At 45.6% G+C, this 21,891-nt stretch overlaps 1 protein-coding gene across 2 annotated transcripts in view; it reads left to right on the forward strand.

Moving 5' to 3' along the window:
• Positions 1 to 21,891, forward strand: part of LOC126215370 (angiotensin-converting enzyme-like) — a 296,275-nt gene that overhangs the window by 170,566 nt on the left and 103,818 nt on the right. For both annotated transcript variants that reach the window (XM_049942064.1, XM_049942065.1), the window contains exon 2: positions 9,057 to 9,279. In XM_049942064.1, coding sequence (XP_049798021.1) covers positions 9,058 to 9,279 — 222 coding nt within the window. In that variant the 5' untranslated portion in view covers position 9,057. The remainder of the gene's footprint in view (positions 1 to 9,056; positions 9,280 to 21,891) is intronic.

Here is a 21,891-nt window from a genome sequence, read left to right on the forward strand (position 1 = left end):
TGGAATCGGTGGGTTCAGGAGGGTAATACGGAACGCCGTGCTGGATCCCAACGGCCTCGTATCACTTACAGTCAAGATGACAGGCATGGCTGTAAACGGATCGTGCAGCCACGTCTCGATCCCTGCGTCAACAGATGGGGACGTTTGCAGACAATAACCATCTGCACGAATAGTTCGACGACGTTTGCAGCAGAGCAGCATGGACTATCAGCTCGGAGACCATGGCTGCGGTTACTCTTGACGCTGCATCACACACAGGAGCGCCTGCGATGGTGTACTCAACGACGAACCTGGGTGCACGAATGGCAAAACGTCGGTTTTTCGGATGAATCCAGGTTCTGTTTAGAGCATCATGATGGTCGCATCCGTTTCTGGCGACATCGCGGTGAACGCACGTTGGAAGGGTGTATTCGTCTTCGCCATACTGGCGTATCACCCAGCGTGATGGTATGGGATGCCATTGGTTACCCGTCTCGGTCACCTCTTGTTCGCATTGACGGCACTTTGAACAGTGGACGTTACATTTCAGATGTGTTACGACCTGTGGCTCTACCCTTCATTCGATCCCTGCGAAAAACTACATTTCAACAGGATAATGCACGACCGCATGTTGCAGGTCCTGTACGGGTCTTTCTGGGTACAGAAAATGTTCGACTGCCGACCTGGCCAGCACATTCTCCAGATATCTCACGAATTGAAAACGTCTGGTCAATGGTGGCCGAGCAACTGGCTCGTCACAATACGCCAGTCACTATTCTTGATGAACTGTGATGATGCTGCATGGGCAGCTGTACCTGTACACGCCATGCAAGCTCTGTTTGACTTAATGCCCAGGCGTATCAAGGTCGTTATTGTGGCCAGAGGTGGCTGTTCTGGGTACTAATTTCTCAGGATCTATGCACCTAAATTGCGTGAAAGTGTAATTACATGTCAGTTCTAGTAAAATATATGTGTCCAATGAACACCCGTTTATCATCTGCATTTCTTCTTGGTGTAGCAATTTTAATGGCCATTAGTGTAACTACAAATGACAGTTCCTCCAGTGCACTGTACTTTACCTTGTGTATGCGATACTACCACCATGCGCATATGTGCACATCGTCATATCATCTGTTTTGTCACTTGAATGTAGATGTAGAGCTAACCCGTCTCCGTTCCAGAGACCTGAAAGAGAAGCTGCAAGGTAAAGCCTCGAAGTAACGTTGTCGTCATCGAATGTGCCGAGGCGCGCTATCCTTGCCCCTGCAGGCGGTTCGCCAGAGACGCAGCAACCTTACAACTCGAGGTCTTTGTCGAGTCGGATAGCGTCGCCAGCAGCCTCGGTTAGCGGGAGCAGGCCTTTCCGGGAGCACCAAACTTGGCCGCCGCAGCGCGCGGCTGGCGGTCGTTGCGCAGGTTGTTGTGGGCCCAGGTCCGGGCGGGCGGCGCGTATCGGCCTTGGCGCCCCACGCCGGCGCCACTGCACCCGAGTGAGTCACGGCGCGGCCAACTGCCGGCTAACGGGACGACCAGGCCGGCCGGCGGGCAGTCGCCGGGACCGCGGGCGCACCTGCCAACTGGAGGCGCCTGACGAGCCCTGCAGGGAAAAAAGGCAGCGTCTGCAGAGCGCCTCGGTGTTGCTCCTCGTCACTGGGAGCCAACGTGCATTCGACTACAGCCTAGACTGTTGGTTGTCCACCTGGACGTTATCCGATTCTGGGGAGAGGCTTTACATCTCATTGCCGGCCGCGGGAACGAGCGCTTCTAGTCGCTTCAGTCCGGAACTTCGCGGTTGCTACGGTCGCAAACAGAAAAGAAAATCACCAGGAAGAGTTGGCCGCAAAGGAAGTAGGGCCTCCCAGACCAGACAAAGTGACGAAATCAGACAAACGTGACTACAAGAGAACTTTTTAACAAAGAAATGTATAACAACCCTATGTTGTATGGGAGTAACGTAAGAATGCCCGACTTTCAGCCCTGGAGGTAATTCGTTAACTAATACATGACTTAGGGATCTAGTACATTTGCCCGAAAAAATAAAAAAAGCACGAAAACTCCCACTTACACAAAAATGCGAAACAGTGAGTAGTGAAAGTTGAAACATTATTTCCTTCTTGCCACAAACTGTGCTTAATTATGCACTAAACAACAAAATACCACAAAAACAATTCTTCCCTTGTTCAGACAAGTTAGGCATATTATTATTATTATTATTATTATTATTGACAGCGGCTGAAGTTGCATAAATATTTTGATAAGTTGTTGTTGTTGTTGTTGTTGTTGTTGTTGCGGTCTTCAGTCCTGAGACTGCTTTGATGCAGCTCTACATGCTACTCTATCCTGTACAAGCTTCTTCATCTCCCAGTACCTACTGCAACCTACATCCTTCTGAATCTGCTTGGTGTTTTCATCTCTTGGTCTCCCTCTACGATTTTTACCCTCCATGCTGCCCTCCAATACTAAATTGGTGATCCCTTGATGCCTCAGAACATGTCCTACCAACCGATCCCTTCTTCTAGTCAAGTTGTGCCACAAACCTCTCTTCTCCCCAATCCTAATCAATACCTCCTCATTAGTTATGTGATCTGCCCATCTAATCTTCAGCATTCTTCTGTAGCACCACATTTCAAAAGCTTCTATTCTCTTCATGTCAAAACTATTTATCGTCCACGTTTCACTTCCATACATGGCTGCACTCCATACAAATAGTTTCAGAAACGACTTCCTGACACGTAAATCTATACTCGATGTTAACAAATTTCTCTTCTTCAGAAACGCTTTCCTTGCCATTGCCAGTCTACATTTTATATCCTCTCTACTTCGACCATCATCAGTTATTTTGCTCCCCAAATAGCAAAACTCATTTACTACTTTAAGCGTCTCATTTCCTAATCTAATTTCCTCAGCGTCACCTGACTTAATTCGACTACATTCCATTGTCCTCGTTTTGCTTTTGTTGATGTTCATCTTATATCCTCCTTTCAAGACACTGTCCATTCCGTTCTCAGCTGCTCTTCCAGGTCCTTTGCTGTCTCTGACAGAATTACAATGTCATCGGAAACCTCAAAGTTTTTATTTCTTGTCCATGGATTTTAATACCTATTCCGAATTTTTCTTTTGTTTCTTTCACTGCTTGCTCAATATACTGATTGAATAACACTCCCTTCCCAACCACTGCTTCCCTTTCGTGTCCCTCGACTCTTATAACTGCCATCTGGTTTCTGTATAAATTGTAAATAGCCTTTTGCTCCCTGTATTTTACCCCTGCCACCTTCAGAATTTAAAAGAGAGTATTCCAATCAACATTGTCAAAAGCTTTCTCTAAGTCCACAAATGCTAGAAACGTAGGCTTGCCTTTTCTTAATCTAGCTTCTAAGGTAAGTCGTAGGGTCAGTATTGCCTCACGTGTTCCAACATTTCTACGGAATCCAAAGTGATCTTCCCCGAGGTCGGCTTCTACTAGTTTCTCCATTCGTCTGTAAAGAATTCGCGTTAGTATTTTGCAGCCGTGACTTATTAAACTGATAGTTCGGTAATTTTCGCATCTGTCAACACCTGCTTTCTTTGGGATTGGAATTATTATATTCTGCTTGAAGTCTGAGGGTATTTCACCTGTCTCGTATATCTTGCTCACCAGATGGTAGAGTGTTGTCAGGACTGGCTCTGCCAAGGCTGTCAGTAGTTCTAATGGAATGTTGTCTACTCCCGGGGCCTTGTTTCGACTCAGGTCTTTCAGTGCTCTGTCAAACTCTTCACGCAGTATCATATCTCCCATTTCATCTTCATCTACATCCTCTTCCATTTCCATAATATTGTCCTCAAGTACATCGCCCTTGTATAGACCCTCTATATACTCCTTCCACCTTTCTGCTTTCCCTTCTTTGCTTAGAACTGGATTTCCATCTGAGCTCTTGATATTCATACAAGTTTCTCTCTTTTCTCCAAAGGTCTCTTTAATTTTCCTGTAGGCAGCACCTATCTTACCCCTAGTGAGATAAGTCTCTACATAATTACATTTGTCCTCTAGCCATCCCTGCTTAGCTATTTTACACTTCCTGTCGATATCATTTTTGAGACGTTTGTATTGCTTTTTGCCTGCTTCATTTACTGCATTTTTATATATTGCAGGTACACGCAGCGCTGGTGGCAAAAAGGAAAACATTATACCGTGAAGCACCAGTCCTATGTTCGTCACGTTAAACTTCCATTGCATTAGGAATTGACGTTCATCATCGATATCAGTACGATATGTGGTAACCCAGGCAAGAATACACACTCGCATTCGTTGTGGCATGGAAATAGACTGACTCCATCATGTCATCTAGAGGGATTGCTTACCACGTCGTAAACATCTGCTTTGTCCGTTCATGAAGATTGCAGGCTGGAATGAAATGTACCTCTTCCCGTCGCTTCTTCTCTGTGGGTGGCAAATCAAGATACTGCGAAGGGCAGTCAGGGATCCGCATTTTCCTTGAGGTATCTGTGGTGTGAGCTGTCGTGTGTGGTCTTGCGTTATCCTTCTGGAATATGCCATTGCCTACCCTGGTCATCAAGGGTATGGCAACAGGGCTTACCACTCTTGCCGCACACTGGCTGACATTCAGCCTCCCTTCAACGATTACCGCATCAGTCCTGTCGTCGTATCCAGTAGCTCCACACAGACCACAATTCCACGAGAGGTACAGATCTCGAGACTCGCTGCTTCCTGTGGCCTTCTACCAGGCCACCTACGGACACGCTGGCGTCTATATCACCGCCACACACAGAACAGTGTCCCAATTGACTTACACTGTGCGCTGTGCTGTGTGATATGGTGTGAGCAATAAACGTCGATGGCATATTCATTACTCACCCTTGTTTCCAATAATTCATTTCTGATGGTTCATGGTGATACTCTGTAACGTCTGCCAAGATTCCAGTTGTTGTCACCTGGCTGTGGGTGAGAGGCAGAGAAAGAATCGTTTGATCTCATCGTGGTACTGTTGTTGTGGAATGATGGAATGACTCCTGCCTATTCATGTTGCCACTGAGCCCACCTCGTCACCACATGTTCTGCAGTCATTGCACTATATAGATCTGTGAGCGTGGTGCTCCCATCATTTGGCCTTTCCAGACTCCGAAATACGCCGATAAGCTGCACGTGCACTTGTTCTGAGCTTCTGTGTTGCTGTCTCCACCTGAAAAGCTTCAGTAGCAAATTTTTTATCCAAATTATTCTTTGTATGCGAATTTCATGACATCGGCAGCAATGGGTTTGTGTGTATTACCCAAATGTGACATACGAAAATTTGGGCTGGACCATGACCCAAAACCAGATTGCCTGTTTGGCTATCAGTGCACGATTCCCGGCCCTATCGAAACCTCCCCACGTCACAGTTCTCGTCGGTAATATGATAGTCTTAGGTAGTCTCACATTAAGCTCGCAACATTACTTTATTCCCTCTTAGGGAGAATGACACCACTACAAGTATGCCCCGTCTCGGATTATGAAGAGCACTTAGCGAATAATGATATATATGTAAAATGCAGTGTCCCGACTGACTGCCTAACTCACTGATTCATCATCGCCCAGCCGAAACTGCCAAGGACAGAAACTTGAAATGCAGGCATCGTTTAAAAAGGGTTTGTTCGAAATCCCACCCCTAAAGGGGCGAAATAAAAGATAAATGGTTTTCCTAAAGATACGTCGCTATTAAGGCAATTTTGAAGCTAGACCTACGAAAACTGTTATTGGTTTCTCTGTCAGAAATAATGAAATTAGTGTTTCAGCATTTTTGGAACAAGCATTTTTGGAAATTCAACCTCTAAGAGAGTGAAATTGTAAGGTTTTTTTGAAAATAAAAATTATTAAAGAAATATTAAATCATTTTGAAGCTACATTTATGAAAACTGGTATTTGAGTTAGGAAAAAAGCTTTGATTTCTTAGGAAAAAAGTATGCGTCTTCGAACAGTTTTGGAAAGTCAGCTCATAAGGGTGTGAAATATGGGATGAAAAGTTCTATGAATGTACTTCATTATGAAAGCATTGTCACTTTTTGGTCAGAAGTACATTCGGGAAAGGCTATATTTCAATGGCCTTAATTAGCATGAGATGTTTAGAAGGTGTTGAAATTTGTGAAATAACCAAAGAAAGTTAATTTACATTCACCTTGACATATTGGCTTTGTTAGAGTTCCATAGAAAAAGAAACGGATCGTCTCTGTTATAGAGAGTAGTTTCTTTGGGCTGCACAAGATAATGTTGATTGTTTTGTTTGTTTTCTGGTTGGAAACTTCATCGAATTAGTACTTCTTTCAGCATTTTACTTTTGTGCGCTCTTCGGCCGGATATGGAGATTTTAAATATAAACGGCGAGTGGCTGCCTTACACATGAGCTATGGGCGTAACAGCATACAAATTCGATTAAAGAAAAAAAAAAATCAGCGCAGATCATGTACAGCCTACGCGAGCGAAGGAGCGAGCTCCAAGCTGGTTGGTATATAACTGGGATTAACAAGAAAAATTGGCATCAGTGTTAATACAGTATATAAAATTACCGCAAATTGTGTTCATAAATATTCATATTCTTATCTGATCACTTACTGCCACGATAATTCTTGTTTTTCTCTGCAAGTTGCCTTAATTAGTTAACTAGTCCATAGAATCGGTGTTCCAGCTTTTAATCAAATTATACTAACATTTACAAAAAAAATTATCATTGCCCGTCACTTGATCATGTTGGTCGAGCGTTGCAAATTGACTGGTTATGTCAGCTGCATAAGAGATCTGGAAGCTCGTGAAACCAAAAACAAATCACTCCGTAAAACTTCTATTAGTCAGGTACGTTTTCTTTCAACGTAAACAACTGAAGGTTCCTTACACATTAATCACAGTCATTTATCCGTCGATGCCAGTGTATGTATACCTGCGTATAAACTGACTGAAATAATACGGATCCCTTACGTCAACGATTATTACTTCCATACTCAATAGGAACATCATGAAATAAGAACCGAGAAGAAGTACCAAGAACGCTACAGTTACATTATGATTAACCTGTAACGATACTACTGTTTTAAACAGAATATAAAAGAACAACCTCTTCGACGTGGAGAGCTAGTAATTACGTTCATATTGTGGCCACCACGCTCAGTAAGCGCCGGGTGGCAATTTGTTTCGTCTCCAGTCACCCGAGATATCGCCAGTTCACCCGCCAGGCACTTCTGCCTGTCACAACCTGTAAACTGTCGGCTCTCAGTGAATCCAGAATTTTCGAGTCAATTGTGTGTGCAGTAAATGCTCTCGCAAAAGAAATGACCACAACAGCAAAACGTCGTATGCCTACGGATATTATGGGGTGCCGCCGCGTGGCACACACACAATCGTTGTAGGGGACTGAACTCACTTTACCCAAAGTGTGCGTAAGCAGTCTTTATAGCACTGATTTAATGCTCAATTTCGACAAAGTCTCTCTTCATCACCATACTAATAGAAGCGATGATTGACATTCTTCAAGACAGAAAGCTATCTGATATCTGTGACCTGGTGCTGCTATGTGTGTAGTTCATTTATTTCACCTGGCATAGTAAATGTTACGAACAGAGTAAATGGCGATGGATCCCCCTGTCTAAGTAGCAGCTATATGCAAAGTTTTGAGCAAATTGCGCGAAGTTCTGCTCAGTTATGCTCACACTGGTGGCTGCTAAACGTGGACGACACTTTCGTCATCCCATCGAATGGAGAAACATAGTGAACAACACTAGTCTTTGAAGTATTGTTCGAAATGTGACTTCAAACGTTACGTAGATGACGTCTCTTTTGTGTTTTCTTCGTAGAGATCGTTACGATGCCATTTTTCCTGTACGCCGTTTAGTTCTGTGATTGGTGGCTCGGATAATGTATTTTACTAAACGTTTGTCGATCTAGTAGAGATAGCTTGGTTAGTGTTGTATACCAAACTTGTACAGGTCGAGTATTGACTTGGGTGTATTTAGCAAAAAAAAAAAAAGACTTGGGTGTATTTGGAAAAAAAAAAAAAAAACAGTATTTTGGAGCGCAACGGTACAGCTACCTCCATCTACTGACTGCATCTGAAAACTTCGATCTTATCTTTTGTTTAGACATGGAATTTAATTCACACGGGGTATTTTCCACACGTTATGTTGCCCGATCTCCCTGTCCCTCTCCCTTGCTGGACTCGCATTCGGGTGGACGCGTGTGGCCATCCAGATAGGTTTTCGTTGATTTCTCTAAGTCGTTCCAGCCATATGTTGGGAGGGTTTCTCTGAAAGGGCACGGCCGATTTCCTTCCCCATCCTTGACATGATCTGTCTTCGATGATCAACCTGTCGTCGGGACCCTAATCTTCTCTCTCTCTTTTTTTCTTTCTCTTTTTCTCTCCCTTCCCTCTCCTAATAATCTTTTCCCTCTCCCCAACTCTCTTAACTCTCTTTCCGACTCCTCTCTCGCCCCTCTTTCGCTTTCTCACCATTCACCTTCTATTCTTATTCTTCACTACTATCTGACTCCTCTTTACCTCTCTCATCCCTCTATCTCACCGCTCTATCCTCCCATCTCACGCCCACCCTCTCTCTTTACTTCTCCCCCTCTCTCTTTCCTTCTTATCCCCTCTCTTTCCTTCTCCCCCCTTTCTCTCCTCTCCCCACTCTCTCTCTTTCCTTATCCCCACCTATTCCTTCTCCCCACTCTCTTTCCTTCTTCCTCCCCTCTCTCTCTTTCACTCACCCTCTCTGTACCTCTAACTCTCCTCTTCCGCTCTACGTCGCTCTCTCCTTCTCCCTCTCTCTCCTCCTGTCTATCTGCCTCTCTCCCCTTCTCATACTCACCTGCTCTCTATCGCCACCCTCTCTCTTCCTCTTTCTCTCATCCCTCTCCCTCCCTCGCTCACCCCATGTCTCTCCCTTTTGAGCCGCCCCCCCCCCATCAGCAACACACTGCCTCTCTCCGTCTCTCCCCCCCCTCTCTCTCTTCCTCTCTCTCTCTCTCTCTCTCTCCCTCTCCCCCCCCCCCCCCCCACAACCACACACTTTTTCTGGCCCCCTGTACTAACTAGTGTGGCGTGCGTGTCCGGTTGCAGGATGCTCGCGGCGTGGTGGCTGTGTGTGGTGGCCGTGTCGCTGTCGGCGACGGCGCTCTCCGCCCTGGACCCTGAGCAGGAGGTGCGCGTCGTGGACCCGGAGCAGGAGGCGCGCCAGTACCTCGAGCTGCTCGACAAGGAGTACGGCCGGCGCGCCAACGTCGAGACGCTCGCCGAGTGGGGCTACGCCTCCAACATCACCGACGAGACGCTACAGTACAAGGTGAGTGTCTCACCACTCCTCCACTTACTGCTTCACAATGTCATGTTCGCAGCAGCAGCCGAAAACTTGGAAATGTGAAGTGTGTTCATTGAGGCACACACTGCTTCAAAAACTGGATATTGTTCCTTATTCTCTGTCACGGTCAATACTTGTAGAAGACTTATTCGGCAAGTAAAGTCTCATAGGTCGCGAAATGAAAACCACAGTGCATATGTGTTGGGCAGTGTCTCTAGTATGCTCGTCGATCACGTCACGTCGCTCTTTTCAGTTCCGAGCACACAGCGAGCGTGTAAAGACGTCTAGAGCAACAGTGTCTCCCGCCAAGTGTGGGTGCCCACGGAGAGGTTTCGCCTGATTTCATACGACCTCACTTAACGTACCTGTCATGCATGTCCTTCTTCATGACAATTCTCGTCCACACACTGCATGGGCAATGAGGGCGCCCCTGCAGTGTTTTCGATGGGAAGTATTTGATCACCTACAATACAGCCCGGACTTGGCTCCCTCTGATGTTCACATCTCCTAACATGAACCACTTGCTATGAAGACAACATTTTGGCACAGACAACGAAATACAGACCAGCGTAAAAAAACTGGCGGAAAGCACAGGCAGCTGCCTTCCATGACGAGGGTATTGGAAAGTTGGTACAACGCTACGACAAATGTCTAAGTGGGAGCGCCGACTATGTAGAGAAGCAGCTGAAAGGTGTATCTAACTGTTGCAAATAAAAAAAAATTAATTTTGACTGTGGTTTCCATTTCGCCTATCTTATTTTCCGAATAGCATCTCGTAAATGCTATGAAATTACTCTATCTAGCGCAGTGAATAGTCACGCGTGACTCGGAAAAAGCGCAGGTCGCTCCTGTTACAAGAAAGATCGGATGCACAGAATTACAGAATAATATCGGTGACGCCCGTCTGTTGCAGGATCCTGACGTAGAGCATATTTGAGCAGAAATATTATGACATACCTGGAGGCGAACAAGCTGCTCTCAGAGAATGAGCAAGCATTCAGAAGAAACCAGTCGTTCAGAACACAGCTCGCTTTATCCATACACCACATACTGCTAACAAGAGAACAAGTGAGGGGGTGCGTTCTGTGTTCCTAGATTTCTTACAGGCCTTCGACTGTGGACCACAATGTAGGGTACTAACAATGACACTATCATACGGAGTACTTTCCAAACATGTGAACGGCCCAGTGAATGTTCTACTAACAAAGCCTAGTGCGTTATTCCGGACGGCGAAAGCTCTATAGAAACGAAACTGACATCGAATGTGCCCCAACGAAATGTACTGGTAGTTGGACTCTAATGTTCTCTATATACAAGGTTACTATAAATGATTCATTCGTTTTCAAAGTTTCGTATTTTACGAAGTACAAATGTTATTCATGCCTGAAGCATAAGCTCCTGCATTCTGCCACCAGTTAGCGTTACGGGTGCAGTGCCATCACAAAATGGCGACTAAGCAAAAAAAGAGTTCAAAATGGTTCAAATGGCTCTGAGCACTATGGGACTTAACTTTAAAAAAAAAAGAGTACTTGTGCTGGAATGTGGGAGACGTTTATCTTTTACCATAGTGTAGAGTGCGTCAGAAGGAATTACGGAAAAGAACCTCCATGCAGTCAGAGCACTGTGCATTGGTATCGAAAATTTAGGTTGTCTCTGTAAACAGGAAAGTACCGGTTGACCAAGTGTACCAGATGCAACCGTGATGAGGGTAAGGGAAATTTTCGTACGCAATAAAAAGATTTTGCGACGGAGGTTAAATTTCGAACCGTACCGTCTGCAGCTGGTGCAACAATTAAAACACAATGGCGGGCATCTCTCAACGCAATGCATTGCGTGAAGCACATGAGGAACATTTCGCTTCCAAGCTGATATTCAGTGACGAAGCAAACATCCATTAATCTGAAAAGCTTAAATGCCACAATGTGAGACTGCGGGGACTGAAAATCCTCATGAAATTTTGGCGCATGGACGAGATTCCCCGAAGGTTTCCTGTGCAGTGTCATACAAGAAACTGCATGGACCATTTTTCTTCTGTGATAAGACAATGACGGGCACCTCTTACCTTGTTGTGTTGCAGTTGTGGTTGTTTCCACAACTGACAGCTGATTCCGAGAATATCATCTTCCAACAAGACGGGCCACCCCTCGTCGGAGCATCGATGTTCGTCGCTACCTAAACGAAGAATTTCCAGATCGCTGGATTGGGCGTAATGGCGAAGATGATGATGATGCATTCCCATGATCTACAGGTATCTTGACCCAACACCTGACGACTTTTTCGTTTGAGGACACATTAAGGACCGTGTTTACGTAACCCCTCTGGCGCGAACCCCGGACAGCTCAGAGAACCCGTCAGTGCGACTGGGATGAGCATTGATAGGATGCTGCTGCATAAGAACTAGACTACCGCTTGGGGCACTCGTGCAACATTTGTAGAGTGAAAAATGCTAACTTGCTTAGCTTGCGGTTGTATTTGTGCATCAGTCATACTTGTACACATAATACTTTGGAAAATATCGACCTTTCAGTAAATCATTCATAGCCTCTGTGTACCTGAACGACTCGTCAGATGGGATCATCAGCACTGTATGGTTGTCCGCTCGATGACGCTATTGTGTACAGTAAACTACCGTCGTCAAAGATTGTACGGCACTTCAGACAGATTTAAAAAATTTTTCCACGTTGTGTGTTGAAAGTGGACAAATGTAAGAAAATGCGTATGACTAAGAGAAGCAACCCGATTGGTCACAAGATTAATGGAGAACATTTTGCGAGTATCACATTATTAAGTATTTACGACTAATACTAAGATGCATTATGAAAGTGAACCATCACGTAAACCCAGTACTAAGATGAGGGAATAGAATATTAGGATTTGTTGGAACGATTATGAGAAGTGCAGTTCATTTGTTAAGGGAATCGCATACGAGATACTAGTGCGACCAGTTCTAGAGTACTGTTCCAACGGTTGGGGTCTGCATGAAGCCAAGTTGACAACGGACATCCAGTGGATTCAGAAACGAGCTGCTAGTATTTTAACAGATTAGAATAGCCCATAAAAATATGTATACAACAGAAATGCACGTGGAACTTAAATGGGAATCCTTAGAAAAAAAGGGACGTAGTTTTTGGCAAAATCCTGTTGGGCAAATTTAGAGAACCTTTATTCGAGATGGCTCTTCTACTATTTTACAAGGAGTGATCAAAACGTTTCCGTTCAAGGGTGGTACAATCCAGAATCGGTATGGCAGTCAGAAAAAAAATCACCGTGAGCATTGAGGAAATCATCCCATCGACGCCTACGGTTGAAGATACTCATTTGGTAAAATACAGCGTCCTACTGCGTAAATTCTCTTGCACCTGGTGCATATCCTCGTCAGACAATAATTGCCGACACTTCTAGGCCATTTTTAAGGGATCGAAGGCGCGATAATCGCATGGTAAAAGATCATGCCTCTAGGGCGAGTCCTCGAGTGTCTCCCACATGAGTTCCTCTCCCACTTGAGTTCCTCTCCCACTTGAGTTCCTCTCCCACTTGAGTTCCTCTCCCACTTGAGTTCCGTAACTTCTGTGTTACATTTGCGATATGGGGACGAGCGTTCTCAAGAATCAGCAGCGCCGTTTGTCCCAGTTTTCCCGGACGTTTCGCCTTAACTGCACACCGCAATCTCTCCAGCTTGCGCAGTACAGCTCCCCGGTTTCATTGAATTCGGTAGCAGGTGGGCTCCTGTAACCAAAGAACATGTGAAGCATCACCTTTCCAGCAGGTGGCTGACTCATTAACTTCTTGGGACGTGGGGACGATGGATGACGCCACTGTAACGTTGGCGCTTCAACTCTGGTTCCCCGTGGCGGTAGAAACGCTCGTAGCCTGCCACAACGCGCTGAAGAAACTTGTTGCCCACGACACTGAAACGCGTCAGGTACTTCTTGTTCAGCATTCAACACCCGGCTGCGCAACTTACGATAGCCTTACTCCAACCGGATACTGCGTTGCAAGATGCCGAAGTTGATGTCGAATCGCATCATCAACCGCCCTGGCCTCCCAGATGGAGCGGCGTCTTGTGTCGAATCGCGATCAGCTTGAAGCACCATTCCCCAATTTTGGTTTTCGACAGACATGGTGCCCAATACATATTCTTCATTCTCCGGCAGATACACTATGTCATCAAAAGTATCCGAACACCCCCAAAAACATACGTTTTTCATATTAGGTGCATTGTGCTGCCACCCACTGCCAGGTACTCCAAATCAGCTACCTCAGTAGTCATTAGACATCGTGAGAGAGCAGAATGGGGCGCCCTGCGGAACTCACAGACTTCTAACGTGGTCAGGTGATGGGGTGTCATTGTCTCATACGTCTGTACGCAGGATTTCCACATTCCTAAATATCTCTAGGTCCACTGTTTCCGATGTGATAGTGATGTGCAACCGTGAAGGGACACGTACAGGCCGACCTCGTCTGTTGACTGACAGAGACCATCGACACTTGAAGATGGTCGTAATGTGTAATAAGCAGACATCTATCCAGACCATCACACAGGAATTCCAAACTGCATTAGGATCCACTGCAAGTATTGTAGTAGTTAGGTGGGAGGTGAGAAAACTTGGATTTCATGGACGAGTGGCTGCTCATAAGCCACACATCACGCTGGTAAATGCCAAACGACGCCTCTCTTGGCGTAAGGAGCATGGCACTATCACAGCACAGGCCTACATTGATGTTTTAAGCACCTTCTTAGTTCCCACTGTTGAAGATCAATTGGGGGATGGCGATTGCATCTTTCAGCACGATCGAGCACCTGTTCATAATGCACGGCCTGTGGCGGAGGGGTTACACAACAATAACATTTCTGTAATGAACTGGCCTGCACAGAGTCTTGATCTGAATCCTACAGAACACCTTTGGGATGTTTTGGAACGCCGACTTCGTGTCAGGCCTCACCGACCGACATCGATACCTCTCCTCAGTGCAGCAGTCCGTGAAGAATGGGCTGCCATTCCCCAAGAAACCTTCCCGCACCTGATTGAACGTATGCCTGCGAGAGTGGAAGCTGTCTTCAAGGCCAAGGGTGGACCAACACCATACTGAATTCCAGCACTAGCGATGGAGGGCGCCATGAACTTGTAAGGCATTTTCAGCCAAGAGTCAGGATACTTTTGATCACATAGTGTATTTACAATGAAGCGGCACAGAAACTGGTATAGGCATACATATTCAGATACAGAGATATGTAAACGGACGGGATACGGCGCTGCGGTCGGCAACGCCTATATAGGACAAGAAGTGTCTGGCGCAGTTGTAGGATCGGTTACTGCTGCTACAATGGCAGGTTATGAAGATTTAAGGAGATCGAACGTGGTGTTATAGTCGGCGCACGTGTGACGGGACACAGCACATCAGAGGTAGCGATGAAGTGAGAATTTTCCCATACGGCCCTTTCACAAGTGTACTGTGAATATCAGCAGTCCAGTAAAACATCAAATCTCCGACATGACTGCGGCCGGAAGGAGATCCTGCAAGAACGGGATCAACGACGACTGAAGATAATCGTTCAACGAGACTAAAGTGCAATCCTTCCGCAAATTGCTGCAGATTTCAATGGTGGGCCAACAATAAGTGTCAGCGTGCGAACCATTCACCGAAACATCATCGATATGGGCTTTCGGAGCTGAAGGCCCACTCGTGTATCCTTGATGACTGCACGACACAAAGCTTTAGGCCTCGCATGGGCCCGTCAACATCGATATTGGACTGTTGATGTCTCGAAACACACTGCCAGGTCGGACGAGTCTCGTTTCAAATTGCATCGAGCGGACGGACGTGTACGGGTATGGAGACAACCTCATAAATACATGGACCTTGCATGTCAGCAGGGGACTGATCGAACTGGTGGAGGCTCTGTAATGGTGTGGGGCATGTGCTGTTGGAGTTTTATGAGACCCCTGACGTCTAGATACGACTCTGAGATGTGACACATACGTAAACATCATGTCTGATCACCTGCATTGTATCGATGTCCATTGTGCATTCCGACGGACTTGAGCAATATTAGCAGGATAATCAGACACCCCACATGTCCAGAATTGGTACACAGTGGCTCCAGGAACATATTCAGAGTTTAAACACTTTCGCTGGCCACCAAACTCCACAGACATGAACTTTATTGAGCATATCTGGGATGCCTTGCAACGTGCTGCTCAGGAAAGTTCTCCAGCCCCTCGTACTCTTACAGATATATGGGCAGCCCGACAGTATTCATGGTGTCAATTCCGTCTGGCACTACTTCAGACGTTGTGTTGCGACACTTCTGCGTGCTCGCGGGGGCCCTACACGATATTAGTCAGGTGTACCAGTTTCTTTGGCTCTTCAGTGTACTTGACATTAAGCTTCATGTATTATAGTTTAATTTCCATGATTGATTCATCATTATAGCTATTAGGAGTAGTATGTTTTAGATTGGTTAGTAGCTCCAAATACATGTGGCAAGAGTAAGCCATTAATACTTATTTTACCCTAGGCTGCAGGTCAGGTATTGAAATATGGACACAAAGCGGTTAGTCTATACTGACAGGCATAGTCAGTGGTGCAGTTAGGCCGTGCAGAAAACATGTCATAAAGTTTGTGATGTGCTTATAGGAATACTGTTCGACACAGAGAAAAAACAACAAAGATACTGATGTGTGTACATGTTATGATACCGCATATGGAAATATCTGCTCTTATATCTGTTACATCCTGTACAAGAGGAACAGGGACGACTGGGGAAGCATTCTAGTGACGATACCGACCGCAAATCGGGAAATCCACTGACACAAGCATATTTGACAAAGGGCTAATTGTTATGGCTTCATGCGTGTCAACGAACATCTCTGAAACGACGAAACTGGTCGGCTGTTCGTGTGCCACTTTCGTGCGGTTCTAGGCGCTTCAGTCTGGAACCGCGTGACCGCTACGGTCGCAGGTTCGAATCCTGCCTCGGGCATGGATGTGTGTGATGTCCTTAGGTTAGTTAGGTTTAAGTAGTTCTAAGTTCCAGGGGACTGATGACCACTGATGTTAAGTCCCATAGTGCTCAGAGCCATTTGAACCATTTTGTGCCACTTTCGTGAGCGTCTATGGAGTGTGGTTGTAACACGGTGAAGCACTAGTAGACGAGTAGACGAAAAAGTGTTGAATGTCCATACGTCGGGTCACACGCTTGCTCGCCCTGGAAAAATAGGCAGGCAGTACCACCTTTGCATATCTGACGACAGAGTACCGTGCTGGCGCAGGCGGGAGTGTTGGAGCAGTATGTCGAACACGGAACTCCGCAGCAGACAACCCCTACTTATTCCCATGCTGACCCAGTGACTCCGTAAATTCCGATTGTAGTGGGCAGGGGTTAATTGAAGTGGGACCAGTGATAAGTGGAAAGGAGTCAGCTGGTCAGATGTATCATATTACACCAGGCCGTCATCCAGGCGAGTGTCTGTTTGATACATGCACTGGTGGGGCCAGTATTATGCTGTGAGGGACGTTCACCGAAGCTTGCGTGGGACCGGTGGTAGTAATCGAAGGCATCATGACATCTGTGGACAATGAACATTAGTATGGACCACCTGCATACATTAATGCTTGATGTCTTTCCGACGGTGCTGGCAGCTTCCAGCAGGGTAATTCTCCGTGTCACAAGGCCAGAACCGTGCTACAGTCGTTTGAGCAACATGATAACGAACTCATGTTGATGTCTTGACCACCAAACTCACCTGATATGAAAGCGATGGAACACATCTCGGACGCTACCGGGCGACAGCTCCGCACCCACACACCACCGCTCCGTAATTTACGGGAATTGATTGATGTGTAAGTAGACATATGGTGGGACATTGCTCCGGAAATATGCGAACTGCGTGCCGAATCAGTTCAGCGGGTTGGTCGTGAAAATGTCGGAGAAAGAATTACTTTCGCATTTACGATACGAGGGTGAGTCAAATGAAAACTTTAAGTTTGTAATAACAAATCGAAATTTCGCGCCGTTATCCTGTAAGTTGGTAAGCGTACTACAAACCGCTTGCAGGATGGCCTGTAGGAGGCAGCATAGTGCAGATGCACACATACCGTCGTAGTATCAGTATAAAGATGGCCGCCTCACTTGCGACTTGCACCAGGGAAGAACAGCGCTCTGTTATTCAGTTTTTGCGTAGTGAAGGTGTGAATGAAGGTTCAGTATGGTGATGCATGTTTGTCACAGCAGCAAGTCTACGAATGGAGAAGGAAGTTCGCAAATGGTGTGACTTCACTGGAAGATGCTCCTCGTCCAGGTCAGGCACAACGAGTTGTGACTCCACAGAACATGGCAGCAGATGAAGCCATAGTGAAGGAAAACCGCCGAGTGACACTGAATGACATTGCAGCATATTTACAGATTAGTCATGGGTCGGCACACCACATTGTGCATGATGTGCTCCAGTTTCACAAAGAGTCTGGAAGATGGTTGCCACTGCAGCTGATTACTGAAATGAGAGAACGACGTGTTGATGGTTGTGAAGAACTTATTCGGCGCTCTGAACGAGAAGGTGATGGCTTCCTTGCAAGAATCGTTACTGGGGATGAAGCATGGGTTCACTTCCACCAACCGGAAACGAAGAGAGCGAGCAAGGAATGGCGCCATTCCTCATCACCAAAACCAAAGAAGTTTCGAACAGAACCATCAGCAGGGAAGGTCATGCTGACTCTGTTTTGGGACGAAAAAGGCGTCATTTTGGAGCATTACACGCGTAGAGGGACTACTGTCACCAGTGCATCATACACAGATCTCCTAAAAAATCATCTACGGCCTGCAATCAAATCAGAGCGACGTGGATTGCTGTCAGCAGGTGTCCTTTTGCAACATGACAATGCAAGGGCCCACACTGCCCGTACAACAGTTGCAACAATCACAGACCTGTATTTTGAGTATCTTCTTCATCCACCATACTCACCAGACCTTGCCCCAAGTGATTTCCATATGTTTGGATCACTCAAAGACGCAATTGGAGTAAAGAAGTTCCGTTCTGATGAAGAAGGTACTCCACGCGGTGCATGAGTGGTTGCGCGGACTACCAAAAGAATTTTTTTCTAAAGGAATTTATGCTCTTTGTAAGCGCTGGAGGACTTGCATTGAGCATGGGGGAGATTGTGTTGAAAAGTGATACAGCTTTGTACCACGTCTGCACAATAAATAATATTTTAAAAAATATTTAAGGTTTTCATTTGAATCACCCTCTTATTAGTAAGGACAAAATTTTCAATTACAGTACCTTTTTTATGTGATCCGATTTTGATGAAATAAAACCTAATTGTGCCCCAAGCTATACTAACGTTGTCTGTGATAACCCCCATGAGACTGGAATAGAAGTGAGAACCGATAGAGGTACTCAAGGTACCCTCCGCCACACACCGTTAGGTGGCTTGCGGAGTATGGATGTAGATGTAGATGAAAATTCGTCTAGTAGTAGTGAAAAGTTATTAGTGTAGATAACTAGACTTTCTCCGTACATCTTAATCGCATCACTCAGATTTCGAGTGCCATAAATACCACGAGCGCTGGCCAGAACAGGACGGTGTCATAAGGAAATCAGACGAATTATCGAATTTACCTCCCCTACACGTTCCACACAACTCGTCCACCCACGGAAACAGCTAGTCAAATGAGATAACTCATCAGTGGTCGGAAATGAATGACTATTCATTTATTGACATGAACAACTTACGGTCGATTGCTCCTTAATTAGTTTACAGTTGGCTGATGACCTGTTATAAGTGTGCCTTCGCGTCGGACACACCACCTCCTGAACAAGGATACCTGTTTGTCCTTTAGATGTTTATCAGTCTGATGGGGTACACTCATAACATTGCTATATACCAGGGGCGTTGAATAAGTAATTCAACGCATTTTTTCTCCGCCAATTTCGGTTGAAAAAATGCGGAATATGTTGTGAGAGAGCGCGGAATGTTCCCGCTTCAGCCCATGTAGTTCCATGCAGTCCCGATAGGACGTGGTGCTATACATAGACTTCAAAGTGGCGTCTACAACGAAAGTGCGTTCCAAGCAGAGAGTTGTCACTCCGTTTATTTTGGCATAATAGCAGAGCATCCAAATATTCATACACGCTTGCAGAATGTATACGGAGACCTGCCAGTGAACAAAAGCATGGTGAGTCGTTGGGCGAAGTGTATCATCATCGCTAAAATCTGCCCGATCTCGTGCGTGCCGGCCGGCCGCACACAGGTGTGATCCCTGCAATGTTGGAACGTGCGGACACTCTCATTCGAGGTGACTGATGGATCACAATCAAGCACCTCGCGCTGCTGAACTGAACGTATCTGTGTATCGTGCTGACACACTCGTCCACCATTTGGGGTACTCAAAGGTGTGTATCCGCCGGCTTCCATCTTACAGCCCGGATCTTGCACCTTCTGATTTCCATCTCTTTGGGCCAATGACGGGTACACTTCTCGGGGAGCAGTACGTGGATGATGGGGGGTTTGTTGATGCAGCAAGACGATGGCTCCGACGTCTACCAGTAGAGTGGTGCCATGCGTACGGGACCTCACAGTCAGGTGGCGTAAGGCCATCACATTGAACGGAGGTTATGTTGAAAAGTAGTATGTTTTAGCCCAAAGAGTGGGGAATGATATGGTGTACTGGAATCCTCAATAAAACGAAGTTGCATTCAGCAAAAAATGTGTCGTAGATATGACATGATATTTACTTTTTTTACTGTGATGATGGTTTTTAAATGAAAGCGTTAGTGATTATAAATAACATAAAACAGCTGTTGTCATGTATTTTATAAAATATAGAACAGGTATTAGCAATGGCCTTCAAAAAATATTTTAAGTTCCTACTTGGTTTCTGCTGGGATGTAATGTACCAGCGGCTTCGCGTAGACCCACAGAAAAATACACTGCGGATGCAAGATAGACGATTGTCTGTTGATTCCGAAACTGGTGCCGCCAACGTAGATGCCGAAACACAGTTTACGAACACCAGGTGGTTCCCGTGCGTTTTTCATTCGAGACCTTGCGCCACATGAGATATTCATTTCTGACCGTTCGTCCCTTTTCTCAATATACTCGACCGAGAGCCCTGCGCCGTCCACGTAATTGAGACCCTAATGGTATGTGGGGACGCACAGTGCAAGCGCAGCTGGAGACTTCTGGAGAAGGTCGTGGCTGGCACGGACTGCTACTGGTTGGCTATCTGGAGAAGGGATCGGCCAGGCACAAGTGCCCGACCTTGCAGCTCTCTGTAGACACACACACACACACACACACACACACACACACACACAGGTATTCTCATTGTTCTGTCGGTTTACCTGCAGGTCGGACACGATTTTGTGGCGTGACTTGCGAAGTATGGACAACAGTGTTGTTGCCATGCTGTATTGAGACTTCACGAACAAGGTTCTCTCCGTATCTTAACAAGCCTCTCGGTCCGCAATTCTCTTAGCATGTTATCTAATATATCGCATATATTCCAAATACCATACTCGAATGTTGATCTGTACCTAACCAGACTACAGTTACAAGAGTTGAATTAGGCGTACATGAAAGGAGGCGTCAATTGAGGAGGGAGTGAGATAGGGTTCTAATCAGGGTTGTGATGTAGGCCGACCCAAAAAAACTGCCAGTTTTTTTTCAACACATTTTTAAATAATCTCCAGAAAACCCAACTACAGGGTGGGCGAGAATTAATTCCTTATTTAATACTTAACCAGTTTTCATAAAACAAAAAAACATTATATAATTGTAGAGCTGCCACTAGGCGCATGTAACTTTTTCTTTATTTTGCATGTTTCACTCGACCAAGGCGAGCATCTTCAGAACTGTGGAAATACAATGTGTTTATACCACCATACAACAAGATAAATTAACAGATTCAACTTCGAACATGATACCTTACATTTCGTGGTCGTGGGCCACTCGTTACAAATAGCGGGCTGCGTATAGCGCCATTTTTATACATAAAACGGAGCTAACGAAAACTTTCTGCTCAGGTGCATTCTAAGATTAAACAGCAAAACGTACCATTTCTTGTTGAGCTAGTCAAGACCCTATCGATATGCGCTTTTGCACACACGCGAGCCAAAAAAGGTACCCAGTTATTAAAATAATTTATTTGACATAGTTTAATGATACTATTTATTTAATGAAAAATAATTAGTACCTAAAACATGTTTGCATTTTACAAATCCATATGATGATGATGATGAAAATATGCCGAAACATATTTCCGCGTTAAAAAGACTATAATAATTTACAATAATAGATGAACCTGAATTCTCTTAGTTTACTCTGAAAAAGACGCTGTTGCCAGACCTCTGAAATCAAAGTGACGACTATTTATTTCCGTTTTTAATATGTAGTAAGCTTTTCCCTGAGCCGGCCGGGTGGCCGAGCGGTTCTAGGCGCTACAGTCTGGAACCGCGCGACCGCTACGGTCGCAGGTTCGAATCCTCCCTCGGGCATGGATGTGTGTGATGTCCTTAGGTTAGTTAGGTTTAACTAGTTCTAAGTTCTAGGGGACTAATGACCTCAGCAGTTGAGTCCCATAGTGCTCAGAGCCAT

This window comes from Schistocerca nitens, chromosome 12, assembly GCF_023898315.1.
Source record: "Schistocerca nitens isolate TAMUIC-IGC-003100 chromosome 12, iqSchNite1.1, whole genome shotgun sequence".
Classification (NCBI taxonomy): Eukaryota; Metazoa; Arthropoda; class Insecta; order Orthoptera; family Acrididae; genus Schistocerca; species Schistocerca nitens.